The sequence below is a fragment of the Prionailurus bengalensis genome, chromosome D3 (genome assembly GCF_016509475.1).
Source record: "Prionailurus bengalensis isolate Pbe53 chromosome D3, Fcat_Pben_1.1_paternal_pri, whole genome shotgun sequence".
NCBI lineage: Eukaryota > Metazoa > Chordata > Mammalia > Carnivora > Felidae > Prionailurus > Prionailurus bengalensis.
This window is the reverse complement of record NC_057356.1, coordinates 45544034-45570078: the sequence shown is the minus strand read 5'-3', so window position 1 is coordinate 45570078 and position 26045 is coordinate 45544034. Positions and strand designations below refer to the sequence as shown.

At 35.4% G+C, this 26045-nt stretch overlaps 1 protein-coding gene across 3 annotated transcripts in view; it reads right to left on the bottom strand.

Annotated features, from left to right (window-relative positions):
• RBBP8 (RB binding protein 8, endonuclease) overlaps positions 1–26045 on the bottom strand; it is a 111907-nt gene that overhangs the window by 45061 nt on the left and 40801 nt on the right. For all 3 annotated transcript variants that reach the window (XM_043558446.1, XM_043558447.1, XM_043558445.1), the window contains 3 exons: positions 20113–20208; positions 9817–9929; positions 2326–2392 (listed from right to left, as the gene is read on the bottom strand). In XM_043558446.1, coding sequence (XP_043414381.1) covers positions 2326–2392; positions 9817–9929; positions 20113–20208 — 276 coding nt within the window. The remainder of the gene's footprint in view (positions 1–2325; positions 2393–9816; positions 9930–20112; positions 20209–26045) is intronic.

Here is a 26045-nt window from a genome sequence, read left to right as displayed (position 1 = left end):
TTCACTGATTCAGCATATCCATTTCTCAAAACAAAAAGAACCATGACCTCAACATTTAAGTATTTGTTGTTGGTGACTGGTAGTGTTGAATATATGCATATATATATATGTATATACACACGCAATTAACTTTATAACAGCAATTTTTTCCTGACTAATTTCTTACTACAGTGTCACTAAATAACTGTCCTACCATATAAGATATCTGTAACATCAAAACCAGCTTAGGTGAGTCAGGTTTTACTTCATTTAACAAGCAGAATATAAGTCATACATTTTTTCTAAAGTTCAGATGTATTTCAGGCACTAACAGCATAATGTTACAGTGGTTTAGGTAGTCAAAGAAAATACTTGCTATTTTTTTAAACTGTCAAGCAAAAGTAAATTTGTTTAAGGACAGCAAGCTACTTTGAAAATAAGTTGACTAATGAGAACTATCTTAAATTTCAGAACTGAAAGACATACTAGATAATAACCCCCTTCACTGATCTGATTAAGCCATGTCCGAAATAAAACATGCATATCTTGAAGTTCATCTCTATGCTTAACCTTTACTATAATTTCAAACTTTAGCTTTTATTCTTCTAAGATGCCAGTGAGCTTCAACAGACAAATTTGTGACTTTCAGAACACTAAAAATAAATTAATTCTGAGTGAATCTGAATTTGTATTTCACGAGGTAAATGACATTATCTAATTTCAATTCACTTTATACACCTTGGTTTTGGAGGCATTCACTCTTTAATTCTGTATTAACCTCTATATGTTCATTATCTTGTTTATCTTCGGTATTCATAAATATCAAGGCTGAGGTGTTCAAAATACCATAAGCTACCTGTAAATCACTTCACAGAGCATTAATTAAGTCAACCACCACTTATCTGAAATCTTTGGAACCAGATGTGATTTGGAATTCAGATTTTTTTTATCATGAAGGGTAATACAGAGCATATACAGCTTATTACATAATACCTCCAGTGGCACCTGAGGCATCATTCTGTAGTCAAACACACTGATATTTTCATAGCAAAGCATAGGAATGTTCACATGAAGTGGGATAAATAAGGACTATAAATAGCATTCTGTGGATTAAGGTGAGGTTAAATTGTGAATAACATCCAAAAAAAAAACTTTTGAATTTTAGAATTTGAGTTTTAGAATCATGTATAAAAGATTGTGGATGTGTGTTCTAGCCTCAACATGCATCATGAGTAAAACTGGAAAGTGTTGACATTTTCATACATACATGTTTAATAATCTCAGTCTAATCCTATAGCCTTCTTTCCTCATCTATTATCTCCCCTCAAAATTCCCTTTGCTACCAATATTTGTGAACTGATTAACATTGGAGGAATATCAAAATCCTACTGAATATCCATTACTTAAAAGTATACGGATAAGAATGTTAATTCCACCTGTGAGATGTGTTTATACATAAGACAATAACTATTCTAAGCAAATTAATACGTTATACCTGCATAGTTTACCAGTTTTTAGAGATGCCCACTCAAATACAATAGAAGATCTAAGAGCCCTATAAAAACCATTAAGACTATCCTGAATCCTAACTCTTAAAATATTTCACAAGTTTTATATAGATGGTAACTAAGAACTGGCCATATCTCAACCCTGTGACAGTCAGACCATACTCAGAAAAAGATTCTTTTTAAAGATACTGTTGAATAATGGAAAGAACAGTGAGTGGCCTTTAAGTCAAAAGATAGGAGTCTGAGTTATAGGCTTAGTGAGACCATAGCAAGTTATTTGACTTTTGTGAACTTCAGTTTCCCTCTCTATAAAGCAGAAATAATAAAACTACCTTAAAGAATCATAGTGAGGATTATTAGATATAAAAAACATGAAACACAGAATAAAAATTATTATTTTTATTCTTTAAGAGAAATGGGGGGAGAGGAGCAGAAAAAGGAAGAAGTTCTCCAGGCCCGAGAAATGTGTAAGAGGAAATAATTTATTCAGATTGCTTTTATGAAGCTTTTGGGTCAGGGCTTTGAAAAGGAAACAAATATTTATTTAAAATATAAATATTTCAAATAATTATAAAAATTAAAATGCTTTAAATTAAAACATTCTGATACTTTCTTTATATATACACTAACCTAAGAGATGCATACACTCTTCATATATACTCCCAAAACACAAATGAAAAGTGATTTTCTTCATATTATTGCAGAAAACTTTATAACTTTTTAAAATGAAATCTGCAACTCTTAATGCCTTTACAGTTTGTATAGCTAAGTATAATAAAGGAAGAAAAGTTGAGGGAAAATATTCAATTTGCTGCTGCAATTAAGGAAAAATACTTACTCAATTTTCTGTTGCAGCTGTTCAGAAAGCTTTTTATTTTCTTCCTGGAGAGTATTCTTTTCATTCACTTAAACATAACATGAAAAAGAAGCACACATTATAGCTATATTAACATGTATGTCAGGCTTTTTCAACAGTACCAGTAATTATGGAGAATTAGGATTTCTAATTCCAAGTCATGATGTTAGAGTTAACATTATTGTGCAAGATTATTGTTACTAGGCAGTGATTACTACATCTCATATTGTGCCAGTTCCATGTAACTGATTAACTGATAATTTTATTTTATGCTTGTGGGCAGAAAAGAAAAAGTACTTCATGTACTGGGGAATATAGGTTAATTATTCATACTAAGGTCAAGAGAGCATTCCATCTATTACTCAGTCTTACTAATTTCAAACACCATTTTAGTAAAGGACATTTATCTTGAAATAAATCTGATAACTAAAGTAAACCAACACTGAATAGCAGTGTAATTTTATAGCATAAGCAAATTTTCTTCCTTAGTTAATTATGGTATCAGTAATTTAAATATATCCATTGAAATAGTATTTGTTTCAATCTACCCTGGCTAAATTTTCTTGTCCATGTTTATTGAATTTAGAAAGCAGAAATTCAATTTTAGACTATAATTTCTATTGTAGTCAGCACAAAATTTTTTATAAACCCTTGTGTGATGTCACTGCTTAAGCGTGTACTGCACTAGGAGGAATTTCTAGATCACAGTAAATAGAACTAATCTCTACAAAACAAAGCTAATCATATTCCAAAAATTTGGAGATACGAACAGTAATTTAAACATTAAGTGCAGTCCGATGAGAGACCGGATATTACATAAACATGTTCTATACAACTGAAAGTGAGAAAGGCATTACAGAAGTACAGATAAAGCACTAAAAGAAATTCCAAGGAGAAAAAGGTTACTTTGGGCTCTTGAGTAGATGAGAAAGGGATTCATCAAGGAGAGGACAACTGAGCTGGACAGAGTGTTCTATGCAAAGAATTAATGGAACAAAGTTAGACAGTAAGAATGGGTATAATAAACGGTAGGAAACCTTCAAAAACAGGTTAAGAAATCCGAACTTCATTTAATATTTTTCTGAGTTTATTTATTTTGAGAGAGACAGAGACAGTGTTAGTGGGGAGGGGCAGAGAGAGAGGGAGACAGAGAATTCCAAGCAGTCTCTGCACTGTCAGCACACAGTCTGATGCGGGGCTTGAACTCACAAAACCATGAGATCATGACCTGAGCTGAAACCAAGAGTTGGACACTTAAACAACTGGGTCACCCAGGCACCCCTGAACTTCATTTTAAAAGATTACCAGGTGTCATTTTTCATACATGAATGATGGGAAGACTGATTTGTTAGTATATACAGCACATACCAAAGCAAGGAAAAAAATGAAGTAATGAGTATCTGGACTAGAAATAGGAAGTGAGGACAGGTAGAAGAGATTTTACAGAGGCAGAATCAGTAGTTATTTGGCAACTCATCCTCTGTATGGTGAGAATAGACAAAGATGGCCTTAAATTTCTAATTAAGATGGTTTACCTGACTCTCCCTCTCCAAATCCCAATGAAATGACAAAACAACTCTAAAAATAAGTCAACTCCAATACTGAAAAGCCAGAATGGGTGTCACTAGCAGATCAGAACTTTAAAAAAATTCATGAATGATTTAAAAATAGATAGCCTCAGACTGATGATGAAATCCAACCAAAGAAAGGGCCTTAAAAAAAAAAAGTGAGCTTTTTCAGTAGAACCTCATGTTTATTCCAGTCTAGGCAGCAAGGCCCAGAAGTTGCTGAATGAGCAAATAAAGGGTAACTGATAGTTGCCCTTAGGCTAAAGGGGGATTTCCACAACTTTTAACACTGGAGAGTCCATTGTCTCCTAAGACAAGGAGATCAGGGCAATGCTCTCAATTAACTTTTGGTAATCAGGAGAGAGAAGTACTCCCATACCTAGAAGACCAACTGTTCGCATACCCCACAGAAAACCTCTCCAGTCTTGTTTCCTTCTCTCCCACCCTCTGCCATTGGAGTAGGGCTCCTGTAAATCAGAATCTGCATTTACTGTTAGCAAAGTAGGGATTCTTCCTCAAGCCAAGGAAATGAGACTGCATTTAACAAAATCACCAAATTTAGAGACATCTATAATTATAGACAATCAAGAGTAAACAAACACATAAAAAAACTAACACAAAACAAAACAAAAAATCCAAAATTTTAAAAGAATTAAAAACCAGTCATGGGGCACTGGGATGGCTAAGTAGGTTGAGCGTCCAACTTTAGCTAAGATTGTGATCTGATAGTTTGTGAGTTCTAGCCCTGCATCAGGCTTGCTGCTGTCAGTGTGGAACCCACTTTGGATCCTCTGTCCCCCACTATCCCCCTTTCTCTCGGCCCCTTTCCTGCTTATGCTCTAAAACAAAACAAAACAAAAAAACAGTAATAAAAATTCTGGATAAGTAGTTTTAATATAAGAAACAAAAGATATCTGGTAACATCTTCAGATTTCAAAGGGTGATAGATAGGTTCATTAAAAACAAGCAACAGGCTGCCATGAAAGAAACAAAGGTCATAAAAGTTAAAAGCAAAATAAATGGGATGAAAGTAGAAAAAATGTGACCGAAGACAGAATTAATATCCATCTAAATGATTCTCCCAGAATTCAGCACAAGAGAATAAAATTACAAAATATTAAGAAAAATTAGGCAGCGTGGAAGACCCCAGCATCTTGCTAATCTGAGTTCCAGAAGAAGAAACAGAATGGAAAGGAACAAACATTAGAAATAAACAAACGAACAAACAAAACAGAAAAAAAAAACTTCTTGGGCTAAGTGAACACTTTAGGGTGGGTAAGCGAATTAGATATACTGTTAGTGATCTTATCACAAAAACAAATAGATTGGGGTGCCTGGGTGAACACTTTAGGGTGGGTAAGCGGAATTAGATATACTGTTAGTGATCTTATCACAAAAACAAATAGATCGGGGCGCCTGGTTGGCTCAGTCCGTTGAACATCCGACTTCGGCTTCAGGTCATGATCTTGCGGTTTGCGGGTTCAAGCCCCGAGTCGGGCTCTGTGCTGACAGCTCAGAGCCTGGAGCCTGCTTCGAGTTCTGTGTCTCCCTCTCTATCTCTGCCCCTCACCTACTCATGCTGTCTGTTTCTCTCTCAAAAATGAATAAACATTAAAAAAAACAAACAATTAGATCCTGCACAAAAACGTAATTTTTATTAAACGCTGAACTCACAGGAAGAGAAATCCAAGGGACTCCCACATTACCTCCTTAATCATCAACAACAACAAAAAAACAAAACAAAACTGTGAGCTAAAACACAAGCAGTATAGGTAAGCAGATGTTGGTACCAGCACTGGTAGGGGGACTGAAACTGAGATTTCCAGTTTAAGCCCAAACTCCTTTCCTAGCATGGAACCAAAGTAACCCTCATTTACTTACCACTACAGTCAGCAGAAAGTAACTCATATATGGATTCCCAAGTATTTCAGATAATAGAATTATCTTACATAGTAATGAAATGTTAAAAGATTTAAATGGAATGCCTAAAACTAACACACTAGAAGTGATAACAAAAAATGAGTAGGCAGACAAGACTGAAATAATTTGAGCATCAATGAGAATAAATGAGTAAACTGAATGACACACACTGAATATATAAAATCCTATGTATTTATTTTACTCAAAAAAAAAACCCAAAAAACAAAAAGAGACCCCCCACTCTCATCAAAAATAAAATGAAACATCACACATACATAAACACACACACCCTATTTGTCACCATTGCTGGTAACTATTACACAAGATCTTACTCTGAAAACTGGCAATTAAAGGGAAAAAATTAAAGGGAAAAAATTAAATTAATAAAATTAAAATTAAGACCATGCCTTTCTAGTAGGAACTATATTACATTCCAAGCTAATCAGCAGTCCCAACTGATAAGGGTGAAATCTTATTTACAGAAAAATGCCAGCTAATGAATGTAGAAAGAATAACAGAAATGAAAATTTGGCATTTTATAATCTCTAATTAAATAACTAATTCAGGCAAGGCTCACCAATGGATGCTAAAACCATTTAAGAAAGACTGAGGAAGAATTGTATTTTTGCAAGACTTCATTGTATCAAACACCCACCCCCCTATTCAGATTATTTGGTGGTACAAGGAGAAAATATAACTCTATAATAAAGAAATGTAGTCATCACCTTAACCCAGTGATCAATCTTAGAATCCCTAAGAGTGGAATAACCTGGCAATATCTTACTCCTGATAAGATGCAATAAATATGAAGTGGACAGTTTTAGCTATGAAGTACTGCTCTCAAAAATGCTTAATATAAACCTAATCAAGCCTTCAGATCCAATATCTACTTTATAGGAAATAAAGGAAAAGACAAAATGTTTTACAAAAAATCCAAAAGGTGACAAAATTTTAAGAAAATGACCCTACTTCAAGAAACTAATATCATGAAAGAAAAAAATAGGAAAGGGAGCTATTCCAGATTAAATGGAATGTGTATGAGGGTTCTTTAGTATTGTCCCTACCTTTCTGCATTTTTTAAAACATTTCACTTAAAAAAAAAAAAAAAAAAAGTGAGGGCGGTGCCTGGGTGGCTCATTGGGTTAGGTGTCCGACTTTAGCTCAGGTCATGATCTTGCAGTTCATGAGTTTGAGCCCCACATCAGGCTCTGTGCTGACAGCTCAGATCCAGAAGCCTAGTTTGGATTCTGTGACTTCCTCTCTCTCTATCCCTCCCCTGCTCACACTGTCTTTGTCTCTCAAAAAATAAATAAATGTTAAAAAAAAAATTAAAAAAAAAAAAGAAGGGGTACCTGGCTGGCTCAGTTGGTGGAACATGCAACTCCTGATCTTGTGGTCATGAGTTTGAGCACCACATTGGACACAGAGCCTACTTAAAGAAAAAAAGACAACTAGGTAGACTTGAAAAAGAACCATTAAGGATAAAGAAATTGTGGTTTATATACACAATGGAGTACTACGTGGCAATGAGAAAGAATGAAATATGGCCCTTTGTAGCAACATGGATGGAACTGGAGAGTGTTATGCTAAGTGAAATAAGCCATAGAGAGAAAGACAGATACCATATGGTTTCACTCTTATGTGGATCCTGAGAAACTTAACAGAAACCCATGGGGGAGGGGAAGGAAAAAAAAAAAGAGGTTAGAGTGGAAGAGAGCCAAAGCATAAGAGATTTTTAAAAAACTGAGAATAAACTGAGGGTTGATGGGGGGTGGGAGGGAGGGGAGGATGTGTGATGGGTATTGAGGAGGGCACCTTTTGGGATGAGCACTGGGTGTTGTATGGAAACCAATTTGACAATAAACTTCATATATTGAAAAAAGATAATTAAAAAAAAAGAAAAAAGAAAAAGAACCATTAAATAGAATTTTTAGGAATGAAAAATTTCGTTACTGAAATAAAACAACTCAACACAAGAGAACTACTGAAGTCCTTAGTATAATGAACAAGAGAGCTGAAGAAATCACTCAGAATGTAGCAGAGAGAACTAAGAAGATGAAAAACAGGAAAGGGATATCAAGCAATACAAAGGACAGAATGATGAGGTCTCATCAGAATACCCAAACAGAGAATGGAGAAGACACAATATTTGAAAAGCTATTTCCAGGTATAATTAAAGATGTGGTTCCAAAAGGGTGCCTGGCTGGCTCATTTGGTAGAACATGCAACTCTTGATCTCGGGTCATGAGTTCGAGCTGCACAATGGATGGTAGAGATTACTTCAAAATAAAATCTCAAAAAAAAAATGTGGTTCCACAGATTTTATAATATATACTAAACAGAATTTTTTTGAAAAAAAAAAAAAAACCTGGTTAAAATTATACTAATATTATAGAACACCAAAAAAGAAGGAAAAAAAATCATAGCAGCCAGAGAAAAATGATTGTTACCCTGCAAAATAGGCTTACAAAAGTAAATGTAAAATAAAAACATTTTTGGATAAAACTGAGAATTTAGAACCAGCCAATACCCTCGAAAGGATGTATCTCAGATAGGATAATAATCCCAGAAGGAAATGGAGGTGCAAAAAGCAATAATAGGCAAAGAAACTGATAAACAGGTAGTTGAGTCTTTTAAAACTGTCTTAGTAATTTTTAGAAAAGTTTCTAACTGGGGCACCTGGGTGGCTCAGTCAGTTAAGCATCCAGCTTCAGCTCAGGTCATGACCTCACAGTTCATGGATTCGAGCCCCACGTTGGGCTCTGTGCTGACAGCTCAGAGCCTGGAGCCCGTTTCAGATTCTGTGTCTCCCTCTTTGTCCCTCCCCCACTCACGCTCTCTCTCAAAAATAAACAGACATTAAAAAAAAAAGTTTCTAACTTATAGGCTAAAAAAAAGGAAATGAATGCTAGGCATAAGCAGCATGTAAGTGGAAAAGGAGGTGAGCAGAGTTAAGGTGTTTTAAGGTCTGTACATTGTTCAGAAGATGGTCAAGACATTAACTTTACATGTTAGGAATGCATGGTAAACTTTCAAGGTTGTGGGTTGCCTGGTTGACTCAGTCAGTAGAGCATATGTCTTTCTCTTGGGGTTCTAAGCTTGAGCCCCATGCTGGGCATAGACAGTACTTAAAAATAAAATAAAAATAAATAGAAATAAAAAAATAAAAAAGAGAGGAGGGGACAAAACAGGGGAAGAGACACAGAAAGATAAACCTGGACCTGGAAAAATACATTATCAGATTGTTAATAATAGTTACCCCAGGAACAGAATAAAACTATGTTCTTTCTCTTTTTGAAACAATGAGGAAATATTCATTTATTCTTGCTTGAGTAACCAGAGGATAGCAATATAATTAATAGAAAGAAAATAGTCAGAAGATAGAAAAGAAGATAAATTAATTAGATTTTGTGCTCATTGTGAGCTGTTTACAGAGAATCAAGGTAAAGGTCACTAAGAGAGTATATGAATAGTTAGAAGTGAATAAGGTTAAGAGATAATGGAAGAGAAGACATTTAAGAGAAGGCTAAAAATGTAAGGAAACCCCACATTAAATGTGTAAGGAGACTAAACTGAAAATGATATATTTGTACTAATATGTCATGAAAACCACAGAAAGTGTACACTTTTGCAGAACACTAAATTGCATTTTTGAATTTGACTTTACTAAATAGCCAAATGACATGAAATAAAGATAAAACTAAAGAAGCAAATGTAGACATGAGCAAAGGAAATTTCTTCTTATCTTATTGTTGGTGAGACTTGAGGGCCAATGTGCACAGTATTTATACTACTTTTTGTACTCTATTTCTTACTAAAATAAGTATGAAATTAAATCTACAGAAAGGGAATAAAGGACATTTGCACTTTTGCCTACACGAGGAAAGATGTATGTAAACCATCCATTTGATTGCAACCAATTTAATAATAGGTTTTAACAACAGTACATTATGCTTTAAATACTTAATGAAGAAAGGAAACTCACTAAGCTCTGTGATAAGTTTAAGATTCTGCTGCCGGATATTTTCAAACTCTTGCTGTTTTTTCCGCATATGCTCTTCAGTTACTGCACAGCGATCACATAATCCTGCTCTTAATCTAGGAAACAAAAACAAAATATTTTTAGAGAACTTAAATGTTCTCACCAAAATATATGTAAGATGATGGCTATGTTAATTAACCAGACGATGGGAATTCTTTCACAATGTATATGTTTACCAATTACCATTATGTACACTTTATTTTACAATTTTGTCAATTGTATCTCCATAAAGCTGAAATTCAATTTTTTTCAAATACTAAAATATATTTTCTTATATTTGAACTCCAAGACTTTTATACTTTATAAGATGTAAATAACTGACTTGGCGAATATGGAGAAAATTAATAGTTCAATGATGTATTATACCTTTAACACGTTCTCAAATAGGTTGAAATCATGCCACAACATCACTTTCTACAAGACTGCAATTCCGAGTGGAATTCTGTAAATTCTGCCAATTTTAAACTCTATCCAAAGTAACTTATTTATTGAAGAATCCGACCTTGTTTTAATATACTATAGTCAGAATATGAACTGTAGTCCAGTACCAAGGGGCTGAATTATACTTTAAGCAAGCTTGCCTCTGTATTGCTCGGCATAGGATATGACACATGAGTGATCAACAACTTTTTTAGTTGAATGAATACGAAAGGTCAAAGAGTACAAAGTTAAAAAAAGGTACTCCATACTTTGCTCTTGTCAGCATTTAAAAAAACCCAACGTCAGAAAAATTCACAATTTACTATTATGCAAAAAGAGGTTTTAAAAAAAGTTTTCACTATTTGTCAGTGAAGAAAGGGTGTCCTAATCACAGAAAAGTCTAGTAGACAGCACTGACCTAGAACCAACTTGATATACACTACAGAATTCCCAGAAGCTTAAAAAAAAAAAGGGTACCCAGAATAAGTAATTTAACGTATTTCAAGAAATCATGGTGCTTGGGTGGCTCAGTCAGTTAAGCATCCAACTCTTGATTTTGGCTCAGGTCACGATCTCACGGTTCGTGGGTTTAAGCCCTGCATTGGATTCTGTGCTAACAGTGCAGAGTCTGCTTAGGTTCCTCTCTTTCCCTCTCTGTGTCCCTCCCCAACTCACACTCTATCTCAAAATAAATAAACTTAAAAAATATTAAGTATTTCAAGAAATCATCATATCAACATATTCTCTTCTGTATTCTGAGTACTCAAGTGATCCCCCCTTCCATTCCTAGGAGAATATTGGAGATTTACCCTCTAGAGGGTCTAAAACAGACACAGATACAGGTTTGGGAAACACAAGATGTAAGTAAGGGTAGGAGTACAATAGTGAAATAAATGTATATTCATGCCAAATTCTTAGACTTTAGCCTAGGCCCTCATCATCTACTTGGCTTCCAGGACTTTAGTAGCCAGCCCTATTACACATTCCAGAAAGCAGAATAAATAAAGGAGCCTCCTCTAGGAAATCAGACCTAAAGATACCGCCATTTGGGGATTATCAGTGAAAAAGACCAGGCAGACCAACCTGCAGTGAAGCTCAGAGACCACAATTCCACTCACAGCTTCTACTCAACTTTTATCCATTTCTCTTAAATATATCAATAGACATCTCAGAAAAGCTTATAAAGTAAAAGATACTAGAGCAAGACACTAAAAAATATATATATATACACATATATACACATATACATATATGTATAAATAAATAAATAAATAAATAAATAAATAAATAAATAAATAAATAAATAATGTAGGGAGAAGAAAAAAAACACTACCATCACCAAACTGTAAAGAATACTCTCAGGAGAAATAAAGAAGATATCAAACCATAAATGAAAACAGGATTGCCATAAAAGGAAATATTCTGAGAACAACAACAACAAAAATCTTGGAAATTAAAAATATAACAGCAGGGCAGGGAAACCCCATGTGGCTGAGTCAGTGGAGCACACAACTCTTGATCTCGGGGTTTTGAGTTCAAGCCCTACATTGGGTATAGAGATTACTCAAAAATAAAATCTTAAAAAAAAAAAAAAGCCAGCAGGAAAAAAACCAAGCTCAACAGAAGGTAAGAAAATAGAGTTGAGAAAATCTCCTCAAAAAGCGAAGAGCAAATAGAAAAGATTAAAAAACTAGAGATTTTAAAAGGTTTATCCTTTCAATAATAAGAGTTCTAGAAAAAGCAAGTTTTGGGGTGGCAGCAAGGGGCAGAAAAGGAGGAACAAAAAAGACATGAGACCTACAGAAAGCAAAATGGCCTAAATCCAACTATATCAATAATTACATTGTTAATTGATAAAACACTCTGATCTAGAGAGAGATCTTATAACTAACTCTGATCTAAAGGCAGATCTGTCAGGACAAAAAAATTAAGATTCAATATGCTACCTACAATAGACAAATTTTAGATTCCAAGATACATATAGGCTGAAGGCAAAGAATGGAAAAAGACCATGCAAACAAAAACCAAAATAAAGCTGGAGCATCTATGATAAGATCAGACTATAAAATAGACTGTAAGACAGGAAGTGTTACTAGTACAGTGAATTTTATAATAAAAGGGTCAATTCACTACAAAAATAAAACAATTATACACATATATGCATCTAACACTAGTGACCCAAAATACAGAGAGCAAAAACTGAGAACTGAAGGGAAAAACAAATTCAACAGTAACAGCTATAGACGTCCACTCTCAATAAGGGATAGATGAAGTGAGACAAGAAATCAGCATTGATACAGCAGGCCTGAACAAACCAACGACCACCCAGACCTGACTGACCTCTGCATAACATGCCACCAACAACTGCAGAATGCACAGTTGGAACATTTGCCAGGACAGACCTCTTCCTAGGTCACAAAACAAGTCTCAGTAAGTTTAAAAGCACTGAAATCATAAAAAGCATGTTCTCTCACCACAATGGAATCAAATTAGAAATCAAAAACAGAAGGAAATTTGGAAAATCTGTGAATCTTAAGCAATGAACTCCTAAATAAAGAACGAGTTCAAGAAGAATCACAAGGGAAATTATAAAATGGGCCATAGCACACATGTATATAAAAGCAATGTTCAATAAATAGTTACTGAATACTAAACAGTGATTATCAAAATAACCTCAGCAGTAGGGCTAGAGAATAAAATAGAAGAAATCCTCCAGAACATAAGGAAAAAAAATATGTAACAGAAATCAGAGAAAAGATTATAAAGAATCAGTTTATGACCAAGAAGTACTCCAGAAATAGAGAACATATAAAAATGGAGAGAGGAAATAACAGAAAAGAATTGCCAGACCTTAAGAGATACTAGTCTTTAGACTGAGTGTCCAACAGGTTAAAGGAAACACATACAAACACACACACACCCATCACAAAATTTCAGAACAACAATAAAAAGATCTTAAATTCCAGGAAGGAAAAAATATCTATTACCTATAAAGGAATAACATTAGAATGGTATCAGTCTTATCAACATCGGATGCTAACAGATAATGAGAAAATGTCTTTTTTTTAAAAAAAAATTTTTTTTAACATTTATTTATTTTTGAGACAGACAGAGAGAGAGCCTGAACAGGGGAGGGTCAGAGAAAGAGGGAGACACAGAATCCGAAACAGGCTCCAGGCTCTGAGCTGTCAGCACAGAGCCCGACGCGGGGCTCGAACCTACGGACCGCGAGATCATGACCTGAGCCGAAGTCAGACGCTTAACCGACTGAGCCACCCAGGCGCCCCTGAGAAAATGTCTTTAAAATTTGGAGCAAAAATTATTTCGAACCTAGAATTTTATATCCATTCAAAATATCATCTAAATCAACAGTAAAATGACATTTTTAGACATGCAAGGACTCTTTGAAAATTTACTTCCTGTGCACTTGTGGACTAACATGAGTTGAAAGAAATAATCGAATTAATGTAGGGAGATCCAGTGAAGAGAAATTCCAGAATGGCAGCTATAGGAAAACCTAGAAAGTAAATGGTCCAAATTGGTACAGGAAGGTTTTTAGCCCAAGAAATATACCTCCAAGAATAAGAAAAAAGAAGACGATAGTCAATAAATAGAATGACACATTACATAGTATTAATGGCATAGTAAGGAAAACATGTCTCTTATCTCAGTATGAAAAAAAGTAGTTAGAACTTCTGGGAAAAACCAGCAAACACATAGAAGTATGTCCTTGTCATAATATAATTATGGGCTGATTTGACCAACTGATTTGAAACAGAGTAGGAAAGACTCTATGTGGCCTGGACAGGAGAAACAGTCTACTGGGGCACCTGGTGGTTCAGTCAGTTAAGTGCCCAACTCTTGACTTTGGCTCAGGTCATGATCTTATGGTTCCTGGGTTCACGCCCTGTGTTGGGCTCCATGCTGACAGCGGAATGCCTGCTTGGGATTCTCTCTCCCTCTCTCTTTGCCCCTCCCTCGCTCTCTCTCAAAATAAATAAATAAACTTAAAAAAAAAAAAGTCTCCTGGAGTGGCACAGAGGTCATGACATCAGATCTGCAGAGAAGGAAAGGCTATCTTGCCTTAGCAGAGAATACTTAGAGTCAATAAATAAATAGTTTACTATCCTCCAGCAATACAGTGGTGAGCTCAGGGAGACTATTCAGACATTTTTCTAAAATATACTCCTGTAAAGACATATTTTTATAAAAATGTATGTATTAAGGTTTAAGATAAAATAGAAGAACTAAAATATAACTATTCAAAAATATGTGAGGGAGAAGAGCCTGGGTGGCTCAGTTGGTTGAGCGGCTGACTCTTGATTTTGACTTAGGTCACGATCATGGGATTGAGCACTGTCAAGTCTCCACGCTCAGTGTGGAGGCCCTCTCCCCTGCTCGTGCTCCCTCTACAGTAAAAAACAAAATAAAATAAAAAATAAAAACAAAAATATGCAAAGGAAAATGGTATCCTCATCTTCATAGTAAGAAATAAGATGGTCTCAAATTGATAAATCAAGGGTTAAAGTGAAAATGTTATCATTTAGAATGTGGAGCACTAAAAACTGGGACTGGTAGGGGTGGAAAAGAGGAATATATAGTAACTATGCACTTTATAATGCATATGCATTACTTTAATAAAAATTGAAAAGGAAAAATGATAAAATAAGCTAACAAGTATTTAATTTCATAATATTATATTCTAATAAACTTTGTGTAACATCTTTTTGAGAATTTAAGGTACTAGAAAGGACATACACCTTCTTGTCTTTCTGCTATAACATAATGTTTTCGGATTCTCAAGCATTTCTAAAGCTAATAGTAAGGTCTATTTATGCCTTTAAAATTCCAAAAGAAATAAATCTCTGTAAACTATTCCAAGGGGCACCTGGGTGGCTCAGTTGGCTAAGCATCTGACTCTTGATTTCAGCTCAGGTCATGATCTTACAGTTCATGAGATCCAGCTGTGCAGTAGGTTCCACACTAGCAGTGTGGAGCCTGCTTGGGAGAATCCTCTCTCTCTCTGCTCCTCCCCTGCTCATGCGTGTGCTCTCTCTCTCTCAAATACTAAATAAATTTAAAAAAACAAAAACAAAAAAACCCCAACTATTCCAAAACCAAGAGACTATTAAACTGTTATAAGAGAAAACTCAATTTTAACTATTTGCTTAAAGTACCTGACATTTCATATTTACAGTTCTAAGATTTGTTCAGATTAATAGCTTAGGGTCCATGCCATAAACACTCAAACAGCTGACCTGATTGTGGTAAATTTATACACAGAATTATTAAGCTACAGAGGCCAAAGAGCACATGACATAGAAAAGTCATCGAAGGGGAGCCTGGCTGGCTTAGTTGGTAGGACATGTGACTCTTGGTCTCAGTGTTGTGAGTTCAAGCCCCACTTTGGGCATCGATCTTACATTAAAAATAAATAAATAAAAATTAAAATAAAAAAAAAGAAAAAGAAAAGTCACTGGAAAACCCTGAAAGAGGTAAATGGCATGGAACAATTCTAATGGATTAGTTAGAAGTCTTCTGCTAGTCAGTTTTTCAGTAAAAATTGAACACTTCATTGTTTCTAAGAAATAAAATCTGGTATGTTAAAATGTCATGATTGAAAACAACCCCTTGGAACACCTAGTTTCCAACTTTAAAAATGCCACTGACATAGACAGTTATAAAATGAAACATTTTCTCGCTTGTTTATTACTTCCAGTTTTCTCCAGTCAACTGCCACTCTTGATAACAGTATTTGTGAAAAAGAGTCAACTCTTGATTGCTCACTGACCCTAGTTTAAATTTAAACTGATAGGAGAAAATACACTAGGTTCCTATTTCCATCAAGGTTCCACTGCTGCTGTTAGAGAAAGAAAAACCCTCAATTTCACAGGAGAATGAATGCAATTTTAGTAGCTATATACAAGTAACAGGCAAAGAAGAATAATTCCCCTAGTAAGAGCAGAAAGCAGCATGATTTCTGAGTTATATTCCAGTTTCTTCATAGAGATGAAGAAATAAAAGCTTTCATTTTGCAATTAAAACTTACCAGATTAACAAGTATGCTCAATTGTTTGTTATACCCCAAAAAGATTTCCTCTAATTTATTCATTTTCAGGGCACCTGGGTGGCTCAGTCCGTGTCCGACTCTTGATTTTAGCTCAGGTCATGATCTCATGATTCGTGAGATCAAATCCCGCATTGAGCTCCATGTGACAGCTTGGAGACTACTTGGGATTCTCGCGCTCTCTCTCTCCTGCCCCTCCCCAGCTCATTCTCTTTCTTTCTCTCTCTAAATAAACAGTAAATAAACTTCAAAAAAATTATTCATTTTCATTCAAAAGGTGATCATATTCATGATCACCTACAATGAGTACTGTAGGTGCTGAAATACAACAGTGGCCAAGATAATGTAATTTCTTTTAAAGAGTTTAGAGTGTACTAAAAAAAGACAGGTAGTAAAAGAGTAATTAAGGCAAAGCATGATTCACATCATGACAGCGGAAATACAGGGTACTATTAAAGCACACAGAAAAACTAAACCTAGTCTAGAAAGTCAGAGATCTCCTGAAAAATATTTAAATTAAAACCTATGAGGGGCGCCTGGGTGGTGCAGTCAGTTAAGCGTCCGACTTCAGCCAGGTCACGATCTCGCGGTCCGTGAGTTCGAGCCCCGCGTCAGGCTCTGGGCTGATGGCTCAGAGCCTGGAGCCTGTTTCCGATTCTGTGTCTCCCTCTCTCTCTGCCCCTCCCCCGTTCATGCTCTATCTCTCTCTGTCTCAAAAATAAATAAATGTTGAAAAAAAAAAATTAAAACCTAGGAGTAACACAAAAAGAGGACATTTGGTCTAGTATTTGAAAAATAGTTGCACAACCACAAATCCCCTGATTATGAACACAAATTTTCCCTTTCAATGACAGATGAAATATGAGTTTCCTACAACTGCCAAAAATGCTTTTAAAAATATTAAAATCTACTAGACAACCATGTTTTAACAGCTTTGTTCAGATTTTTTTTAATGCATTCTATCCACATCACAGTGACTATTCCTTACATTTAGTGAAATACTTTGTTTCCTTCAGGGAAAGTCTCTTATAATACTAGTGTAGTAAAACATAAGCCACCTAAAATTAGAACTTTTTATTATCAAATTTACCTTTACCAGGTAATTCTTTTCATCTAAACATCTCACAATGTTTTCACAACATTAGCATAAAAAATAAAAATTGCTTCATCCTATAAAGAGTAAGTAGCAAGTTTCAGAATTACTGTTTAGAAATTTTAATGAAACACAGGGTGGTGCCTGGGTGGCTCAGTCGGTTAAGTGTTCGACTCTTGGCCTGAGCCCAGGTCTTGATCTCATGGTCGTGAGTTCAAGCCCCGCATTGGGCTCTGCTCTGGGCGTGAAGCCTACTTTCCTCTCCAACGCTTTACTACATATCCAGAGAAAACAAGGAAATGCCTCACCACACTAACAGAAAAGTAGCTGATGATTTCCTTTTTGATCCTGGACTGGGAAAAAAAAGGGGTCAAATGGCTTTCTAGAGACTGGATCTGACTAGAGTGCTAAAGGCTGAAATCATTGTCACCAATTAGAAGGGACACTGTAAGTTTTTAAAAATTTCTATTATGTACTTAACTTGCATTAATCTCATTTAATCTTTAAAATAGCCCTGTGGAGAAAGTGTGGTTGGTGTCATGCCATATGTTCTTGGCTTTTCTTCTACTCTGATAATTTTTCTTTCTCATTTTTGTTTGTTGGCTTGGTCCTTATTCTTCATTAAACCTTAATCAGTATGTCCGAGCTCGATGCCTCTTCTATTCTCTTCCCACACTCTTTAAGATGTCCCTAGATCTCTTATCCAGTCTAAGTTTTAAATGCCATTTATATGCAGGTGATGACTTTCAAATTCTTTTCTCTAGCTCTAATCTCTGTAGTTAGTTTCAAATTCACATATACAATTATCTACCTGACATGTCTGTTTGGATATAACAGATACTGTCAATACCTGCTCCTATTCCTTTGTGATTTCCCTGCTTAAAACCTCCAATTACTTCTGATTACAACAAAATCCAAACTTTTTGCCCATGATCCTACATAATGTAGTTACCCCCACCTTTCCAATCCTATCTCCTATCATTCATCCTCCTACTCAAGTTAGAACCACTGCCGACTTTCTATTCTTCAAATATTTCAAAACTTATTTCTGCCTAAAGCTTTTGTATTTGTCTGTTCTCTTTTTATCTTCAGTTCTTCAAGTAGCTCTTATCTATATTATTTACGTCTCGGTTGAAATGGTACCTCCTCAGAGAGGCCATTCCTGACACCTATCCCTTCACTTTCCAATGTCTGTGGTCACTTAATTACACCACTCAATTTTATTTCGTCACAGCACTTATAATCTGAAAGCCTCTTATTTGCATGACTCACTCCAAACCTTTAAAAATTAAATATAAGCTCCATGACACTAGGGATAGTGTTATCCCTAGCACCTACAGCTATACCTAGATCATAGCAAGGACTCAATATTTATTTATGAATCTGAATTAAGGGCACAGTATAAACTTGAAATTCAAATTTGCATCTATGATTCCAGCGCGCGTGTAACTTCATTCCACAATAGGCTGCCTATTCCAGTAAATGTGCATTTCTCTGGGACAGCAGTTGTAGAAGAAAAGTGTACAACTGTGGTTTGCACAGATGGAGTGTTAAATTATTCCACCACTAAAGGTACAGTGGCAAACTCAAGCCACCAGCCCTCCTGTGACATATACACAATAATAACAAAGGGAAATTATTAACTATAAATGCAAGAAACATTGTTTGTTACAGGTAGTTCAAGGTCTTACACAGTGATTGCAGTTCAGACAAAGGAATACAGCAAAATCTGAAAGTCTCTTCTAACCTAGGGTGGTAATCTCATAGGAGTGAGAAATAAAGATGTATGTGGAAATTAAGTGGCAGGCATTATCTTGGAAATATTCAGAAAGAAGAATCCTAGACTGCCTACAGAAATATGTAGGAGAAAAAAAGAGAATGGCAGAAACACGAAGACAAACAGAATTGTGAAGCAGTTTCCACCTACTTAGACATAAAAATGGAATTAAAGCATCAAATGAATTAACACATTACTACTCTTTCTTTTTTTAATGTTTATTTATTTATTTTAGAGAGAGAGTGGATGTGAGCACACGTGGGAAACGGGCAGAGAGAGAGAAGGAGAAAGAATCCCAAGCAGGCTCTTCACTGACAGCACGGAGCCTGATATGGGGTTGATCTCTTGAACTGAGAGATCATGACCTAAGCTAAAATCAAGAATCAGATATCTAACCAACTGAAACCACCCAGGCACCCCAGAACATTACTACTCTTAAGCTCATCTTATATCAACACCAGATAAATATTATTTAGGGGAACCTGGGTGGCTTACTGGGTTAAGCATCTGACTACAGCTCAGATCATGATCTCATGGTTTGTGAGTTTGAGCCCCACATCAGGCTCTCTGCTGTCAGCACACAGCCCACTTCGGATCCTCTGTCTCCCTCTCTCTTTACACCTCCCCTGCTCATGCTCACTCTCTCTCACAAATAAACATTAAAAAAAACCCAAAAAACAAGAAATATTAAAAGGTAAATTGATGAGATTCCTGTAATTAATAAAAAAAACACAAATCTGTAAGAGTATATATTTATCCAAAGTTGACATCAGTTTGGGAAAAGAGCACATCAGTCCCAGAACTGTTTTATAAATTAAAACCAATGTTCTATTAAAGGAGGAAATCACCACTTACTCAAGAATACCCAAGAACCCGACTCACCGATCTTCTAAAACTTTAATGGTTTCATGAAGGACTTTTTGTTGTTCTCTCAGCTGTTGATTTTTGGTGAAGAATTCTTCTAGTCTCTGTGCATCTCTAAAAGTCAAGAAATACATTTTTAAAAAGAAAATCCTAGCAGGATAATTATCCTAATGGGATAATTCTATTGTAACAATTCCAAAGTATGGTCTCACACTTATATAACATGTATTTCTTATATCAAAATAAACTTCAAGGGCAAAGTTTAAATATCTTGTTGGGGTGCCTGAATGGCTCAGTAGGTTAAGTGTCCAACTCTTGATTTTGGCTCAGATCATGATCTCCCAGTTGTGAGACTGAGCCTTGTGTCAGGCTCCATGCTGGGCGTGGAGCCTGCTTAAGATGCTCTCTACCTTTGCCTGCTCCCCTCCCCAACCCATGTGTGCTCTTTCTCAAAAAAAAATCTTATTAATCAGACTTCACATTATACTAGAATGTGCTCTGTAGTATTTTTGTGTACTATAAAAGTATTGTCTTAAGTACCAGACATTCATTATACAGTGTTGGAACACAGAGGAAGGAGTGGATTCTGATGTCATCGTTGACTCAATGTTGTAAAAATGCTATTAAAATGTACACTTACTGTTTTTTTTATTATTTTGTCTGCATTTGTTAATGTAAGTAACAGATATCTCCACTCATCTCTATTCCAATTATGGGAGATTTATGCTTTCTTATTAATTTCTGTGTTGCCTAAACTTCTTACTTGGTATTACTTTTAAGTCAGGGCTTATAGTAGAGTGCAAGCATGCAAACCCTAGATCCTAAAGCCTAGGTTTGAATCTCAGGTCTCATTTATCAGCTAGCTGTGTGACCTAGTGCAAGTAAAAATGATACATTAGTATATATCCAATAAGGCACTCGCAAGGACTAAGTAAGCATTAATATATGTATAGCACCCAGAAAAGTACAATCACATACTAGGTTCTATTTAAGTGTTTACCATTGTGATTTTATAGTAGGAAAAAGCAAAAAAATCTAAAATTATTTTATTATTTTAAACGTATTTTAGAGAGAGAGAGAACGAGTTTGTGGGGGAGAGGGACAGAGGGAGGGAGAGAGAAAGAGAATCTCAAACAGGCTTCATGCTGAGTGTGGAGTCCAACATGGGGACTCCCCACCCTGGGATCATGACCTGAGCCAAAATCAAGAGTTGGGACACTCAACCGACTGAGCTGCTCAGGCGCCCCTAAAATTTTCTTCTAGTAGATTACCTGATTACTTTCCAAGATAGTGTCATATTCTACCCTTCCATTATCATATTTTTAAAAATCACATTATTATATAATTATGCATATAAATTAATTCTAAGAAAACCCATTAGAAATTTGATTGGGATTTTCTGTATGGTCTTGAAGCTGAAAAAAATACTGTGGTTGAAACATCTTCCCCAGTCCCCTCAAGGGTTTAAAATATCAAATTATGACAAACCAGTCTACTACAAAAAGTAGATGTCAAAACGACTACCAAAATGGCTAGAATGTAGTATCACTGGCAGCAAAACAGATAAGTCAGACAACTAAGTAAAAATGTCAGATACCCAATACAGGGGGTACTTCGTATATACTGGTTGAGTAATTGATATTGAATAAAAAATGAAAAATCAATACACCCAGAAGTAACAGACTACTGCATATAGTTCTGGTAGCATTTGTAGCCATCTGAAATTTTGGAAATAATAACAGTGATAGCTGAAACTCATTAATTTGGCTGTTGCTTAATTAAAAAGATGCTTTTCTAATATTTCTAGAAAATATATTTAATTCAGAAGCAGTACCAACCTTTCATTAATCCTGCTTTTAAAATATTCAACAAATATAACCAAATTAAAAACTTTTCAAAGTTTGGGGGAACAATTAAAGACATTTTCTAAGTTAACAGATAAGCTGCCAATATCTATTTAACATTAGCATTTAATCTAAATAATCTAGATCATAAAAATATAACCAAATATTATATTCCAGATTCACATATTGAAGAATTACACACACACACACACACACACACATGGAATGAAAAGTTCATAGGAAAAGTTTTTTTCTTAAATTATGAACAAGAGAAAAGATGTTTTTATTAAAAAAATTTTTTAATGTTCAATTTTTTTTTGAGAGACAGAGCACTAGCAGGGGAAGGCAGAGAAAGAGGGAGATGCAGAATCCAAAATAGGCTCCAGGCTCTGAGCTGTCCACACAGCCCAATGCGGGGCTCAAACTCACGAACCATGAGATCATGACCCGAGACGAAGTCATATGCTTAACTGACTGAGCCTCCCAGGCTCCCCACAAGAGAAAATTTGTAACAGTAATGTAATGTCTGATTTTCCTACATCCACATATTCTACTCCTGTCTATTTACAATGATTCAGAACATAGTAGCATTTGTTTTAAAACCAAATAGACTGATGACCTACGTTAAAATTAAAACTAACCTCAATTACTTAATAAAATATTCATGTCAACTCAGTAGTAAACATAACAGGGTTCTATAAATTGTAGGAACAATTTAACAAATTCCTTAAGAAAGCAAATTGATGAGTTCTAAATGGTACAAAAAAGAGTCATGCAATTTCAAAAAAAATTAGGAGTGAAATGCATTGCAAGCTATATCTACCTTGGACCTCATCTAAAGGAAGTTAGTTATTAGGAGACAAATAACCAACCTCACTCATCTAAGGTAAGCTCAATGTATCTATCCCATAGGCAGCATCTTACTGGATACTCAGTATCATTTTCCTGGTAGATGGCATTCTGTCCTTCTGAGACAAATGAACATTTTAGATAAATGGCATGTAAATATAACTCGTGTGTAAAAGTGGATAAATCTTGTATATGAAAATGTGACTATAAAATGACAGATAACAAACCTTCCCACATACTACATACACCAGTCTTCTCATTAGTTTAAAATCAATGTCATATACTGGAGGGGTAGAGAAGCACTATAGGGATCAAAACTGGTACTACTGTGAATAAAGAAAATGGGGAAACTATATGTGTTCAAGTTATAGTCTCTATAACCTTTGTTATAAGAAATTAAAAGTATGACAACAGTCCTGCACAACTGCAGGACTTTTTTTCCTTTGTAATTTTTTAAATTTGTGAATTTAAATATCTTGATTGCCATAAAGCTGGATGGCTGAATACGGCAAATGTTATCTTTAAATAAAATTTAAAAAAGAAACCCAAACAATTCTTAAAAAAAATAAAGAATGGCAAATAAATAGAATGATGACAAGATTCACTAACTGACCATTAAAACAGTCCATCAGTTGGTAAGTAATGGATATACACTGACAAAAACAGATGTAGTCCATGTCCACAAGTAGGTTAAAAGAATCAGGTGGAACTTTTCAAAAGTTCTTAAGTTCTTTAAGTAGAACTTTTCAAAAAATCCCATAATATTCACCTGTCAACATTTTTACATGTTTAATTTGATAAACGAATTTGTGTAAGAGAAAAGCATTAACCATGTGCAGAGACAACTATCATCAAAACACAGATCTCAAACAATCAAGTGATAGACAAAATATGGTAAAATTATTGATTTCTCTTCTTCTTCTTCCAGGTGGGAATCCCTAAGGGTTGGGACTCTCTACCTTATTAATATAGCTATCCTAACAATATGGAGCTAAGACATCCTGGTTATTCCTGCATCCTAACTGTATACTGTAAAATATACTGAGATATAGGGATTATGCTAATATAAGAAAGCCCAAGTTCCTGGTCCCACAGTGCAAATATCTAACTTACTATAAAATAAAGCATCCCTTTAATTCTCTGATTACTCAGGGAATTTACTTACCTGTGCTTCCAAAATGTACAACCCCAAACTACCTGAGGTACACAGGTACAAAGTAGTTACAATATATATTAGAAGGTTGCTAAGAGGATCAAACGACTCTAAACTACAGGTGAAGTAAGGCATTATTACTAGCTACTGAAAAACCAGCTGCTTTTAAAATGTTTTCCATTCTTTAAAATTCAAAAGTGTTATAGATGATTTTTGAGAAAGTAAAATTCAGCAGTCATTTACAAATTTAAGAAGTTTTTCATGTGGCTGATTGGTTATAGGTATGGAGAAATGCATTTTGTGTAGAAAGTCAGTAATAAAGTGCATTGGTCATAAGCAAATCTAGATCACTTCTAATTATGTATCATCATTCAATTGATGATTCTGATTCAAGCTAAGAGGAAATACTGCTTTGTAGCTGTAAATCATTTAAAATAGCAATATTTTAGAAAATAAAATTACTAAGGCTACATGAAGAATACATTTAAATAAAACAAAATCCTTTAACAACATTTAGTGAATGTAGCTTAAAATGTATGATCAAATACCAGACAATACTTTCTGAGTTTCAATACTGCAACTGACCAACATTTTGGGGCACGTGGGTGGCTCAGTTGGTTGAGCATCTGACTTCGGCTCAGGTCATGATCTCATCATAGTTGGTGAGTTCAAGACCCACATGGGGCTCTGTGCTGACAGCTCAGAGCCCTCTTCAGATCCTCTGTCCCCACCCCCCTGCCCCACCCTTGCTTGTGCTCTCTCAAAAAAAAAAAAAAAAAAGTGATCAACATTTTGATTAAAGGATGTCATTCTAATCAAAGGTTGTTAATACAGCATTAACATGACCATTAACCAACACCAAACCAAGGTACAATATAAAAGCTCCTTGTCTAACTAATAATCGACTCTAAAACATTGCATTTTTGGTTTTAGAAAAGGCCAGAGGTAACAAGAATTCCTATATAGTGTTACTGTACATAAAAGAGGATACTTGTAGGGGTACCTGGGTGGCTCAGTTGGTTAAGTGTCTGACTTCAGGTCACATTATGATCTCACAGTTCATGAATTTGAGCCCTGTGTCAGACTCTGTGCTAACAGTGAGGAGCCTGGGTGGGATTCTCTCTCTCTCCCTCCCCCTCTCTCTACCCCTCTCTGACTCGCGCACTTTCTCTCTCTCTTGAAAACTTAAAAAAAAAAAAAGAAGAGGACACTTGTAGAATAACTTCAGTGATCGGTAATTAACTATTCAAGTTTGGTATGTAGCTTATCTTCTGATTGGCAATGTCTGTAGCAACCAACACTAGCTGGGCTATATATAAAAATGAAGACGAAAACAACAGAATAAGTACACTTCATGATTTTAATTTTTTTTTTTTTTACATTTATTTATTTTTGAGAGACAGAGAGAGAGAGACGGAGCACAAGTGCGGGAGGAGCAGAGAGAGAGGGAGACACAAAATCCAAAGCAGGCTCTAGGCTCTGAGCAGTCAACACAGAGCCCAACACGGGGCTTGAACTCATAAACCGTGAGATCATGACCTGAGCTGAAGTCAGACGCTTAACTGACTGAGCCACCTAGGGGCCCTACACTTCATAATTTGAAATCTCAAAGGACTCAAAATATTTTCACCACTGAAGAAAAGAGTATTTATTCCTAAGTAAAACAAAGATGTTTCCCTTTTGATTTCAAGTGGATAAAAGATAAATTTTACTTATTAACCAAGAAAACGATCCTGTTTTATCCAACTAACACAATTTCAATATATTTATTTTTGTAATAACTCATTATGGGAAGAATTTACATATAAAGTGTTCTTTGGCAAGTATTCAGGTAATTCGGACATACATAAACATAAGGTAATACCACCAACACTATTTAAAATGCATTAAAAGGCTAGAGAGTTTGTGAAATACCTACTGGCTACAGAAATAAAAGGTGGGGCACCTGGGTGGGTCAGTCAGTTGAGCGCCCGACTTCAGCTCAGGTCACGATCTCACGGTTCATGAGTTCGAGCCCTACTTCAGGCTCTGTGCTGACAGCTCAGAGCCTGAAGCCTGCTTTGGATTCTGTGTCTCCCTCTCTCTCTGCCACCACCACCCCCCCC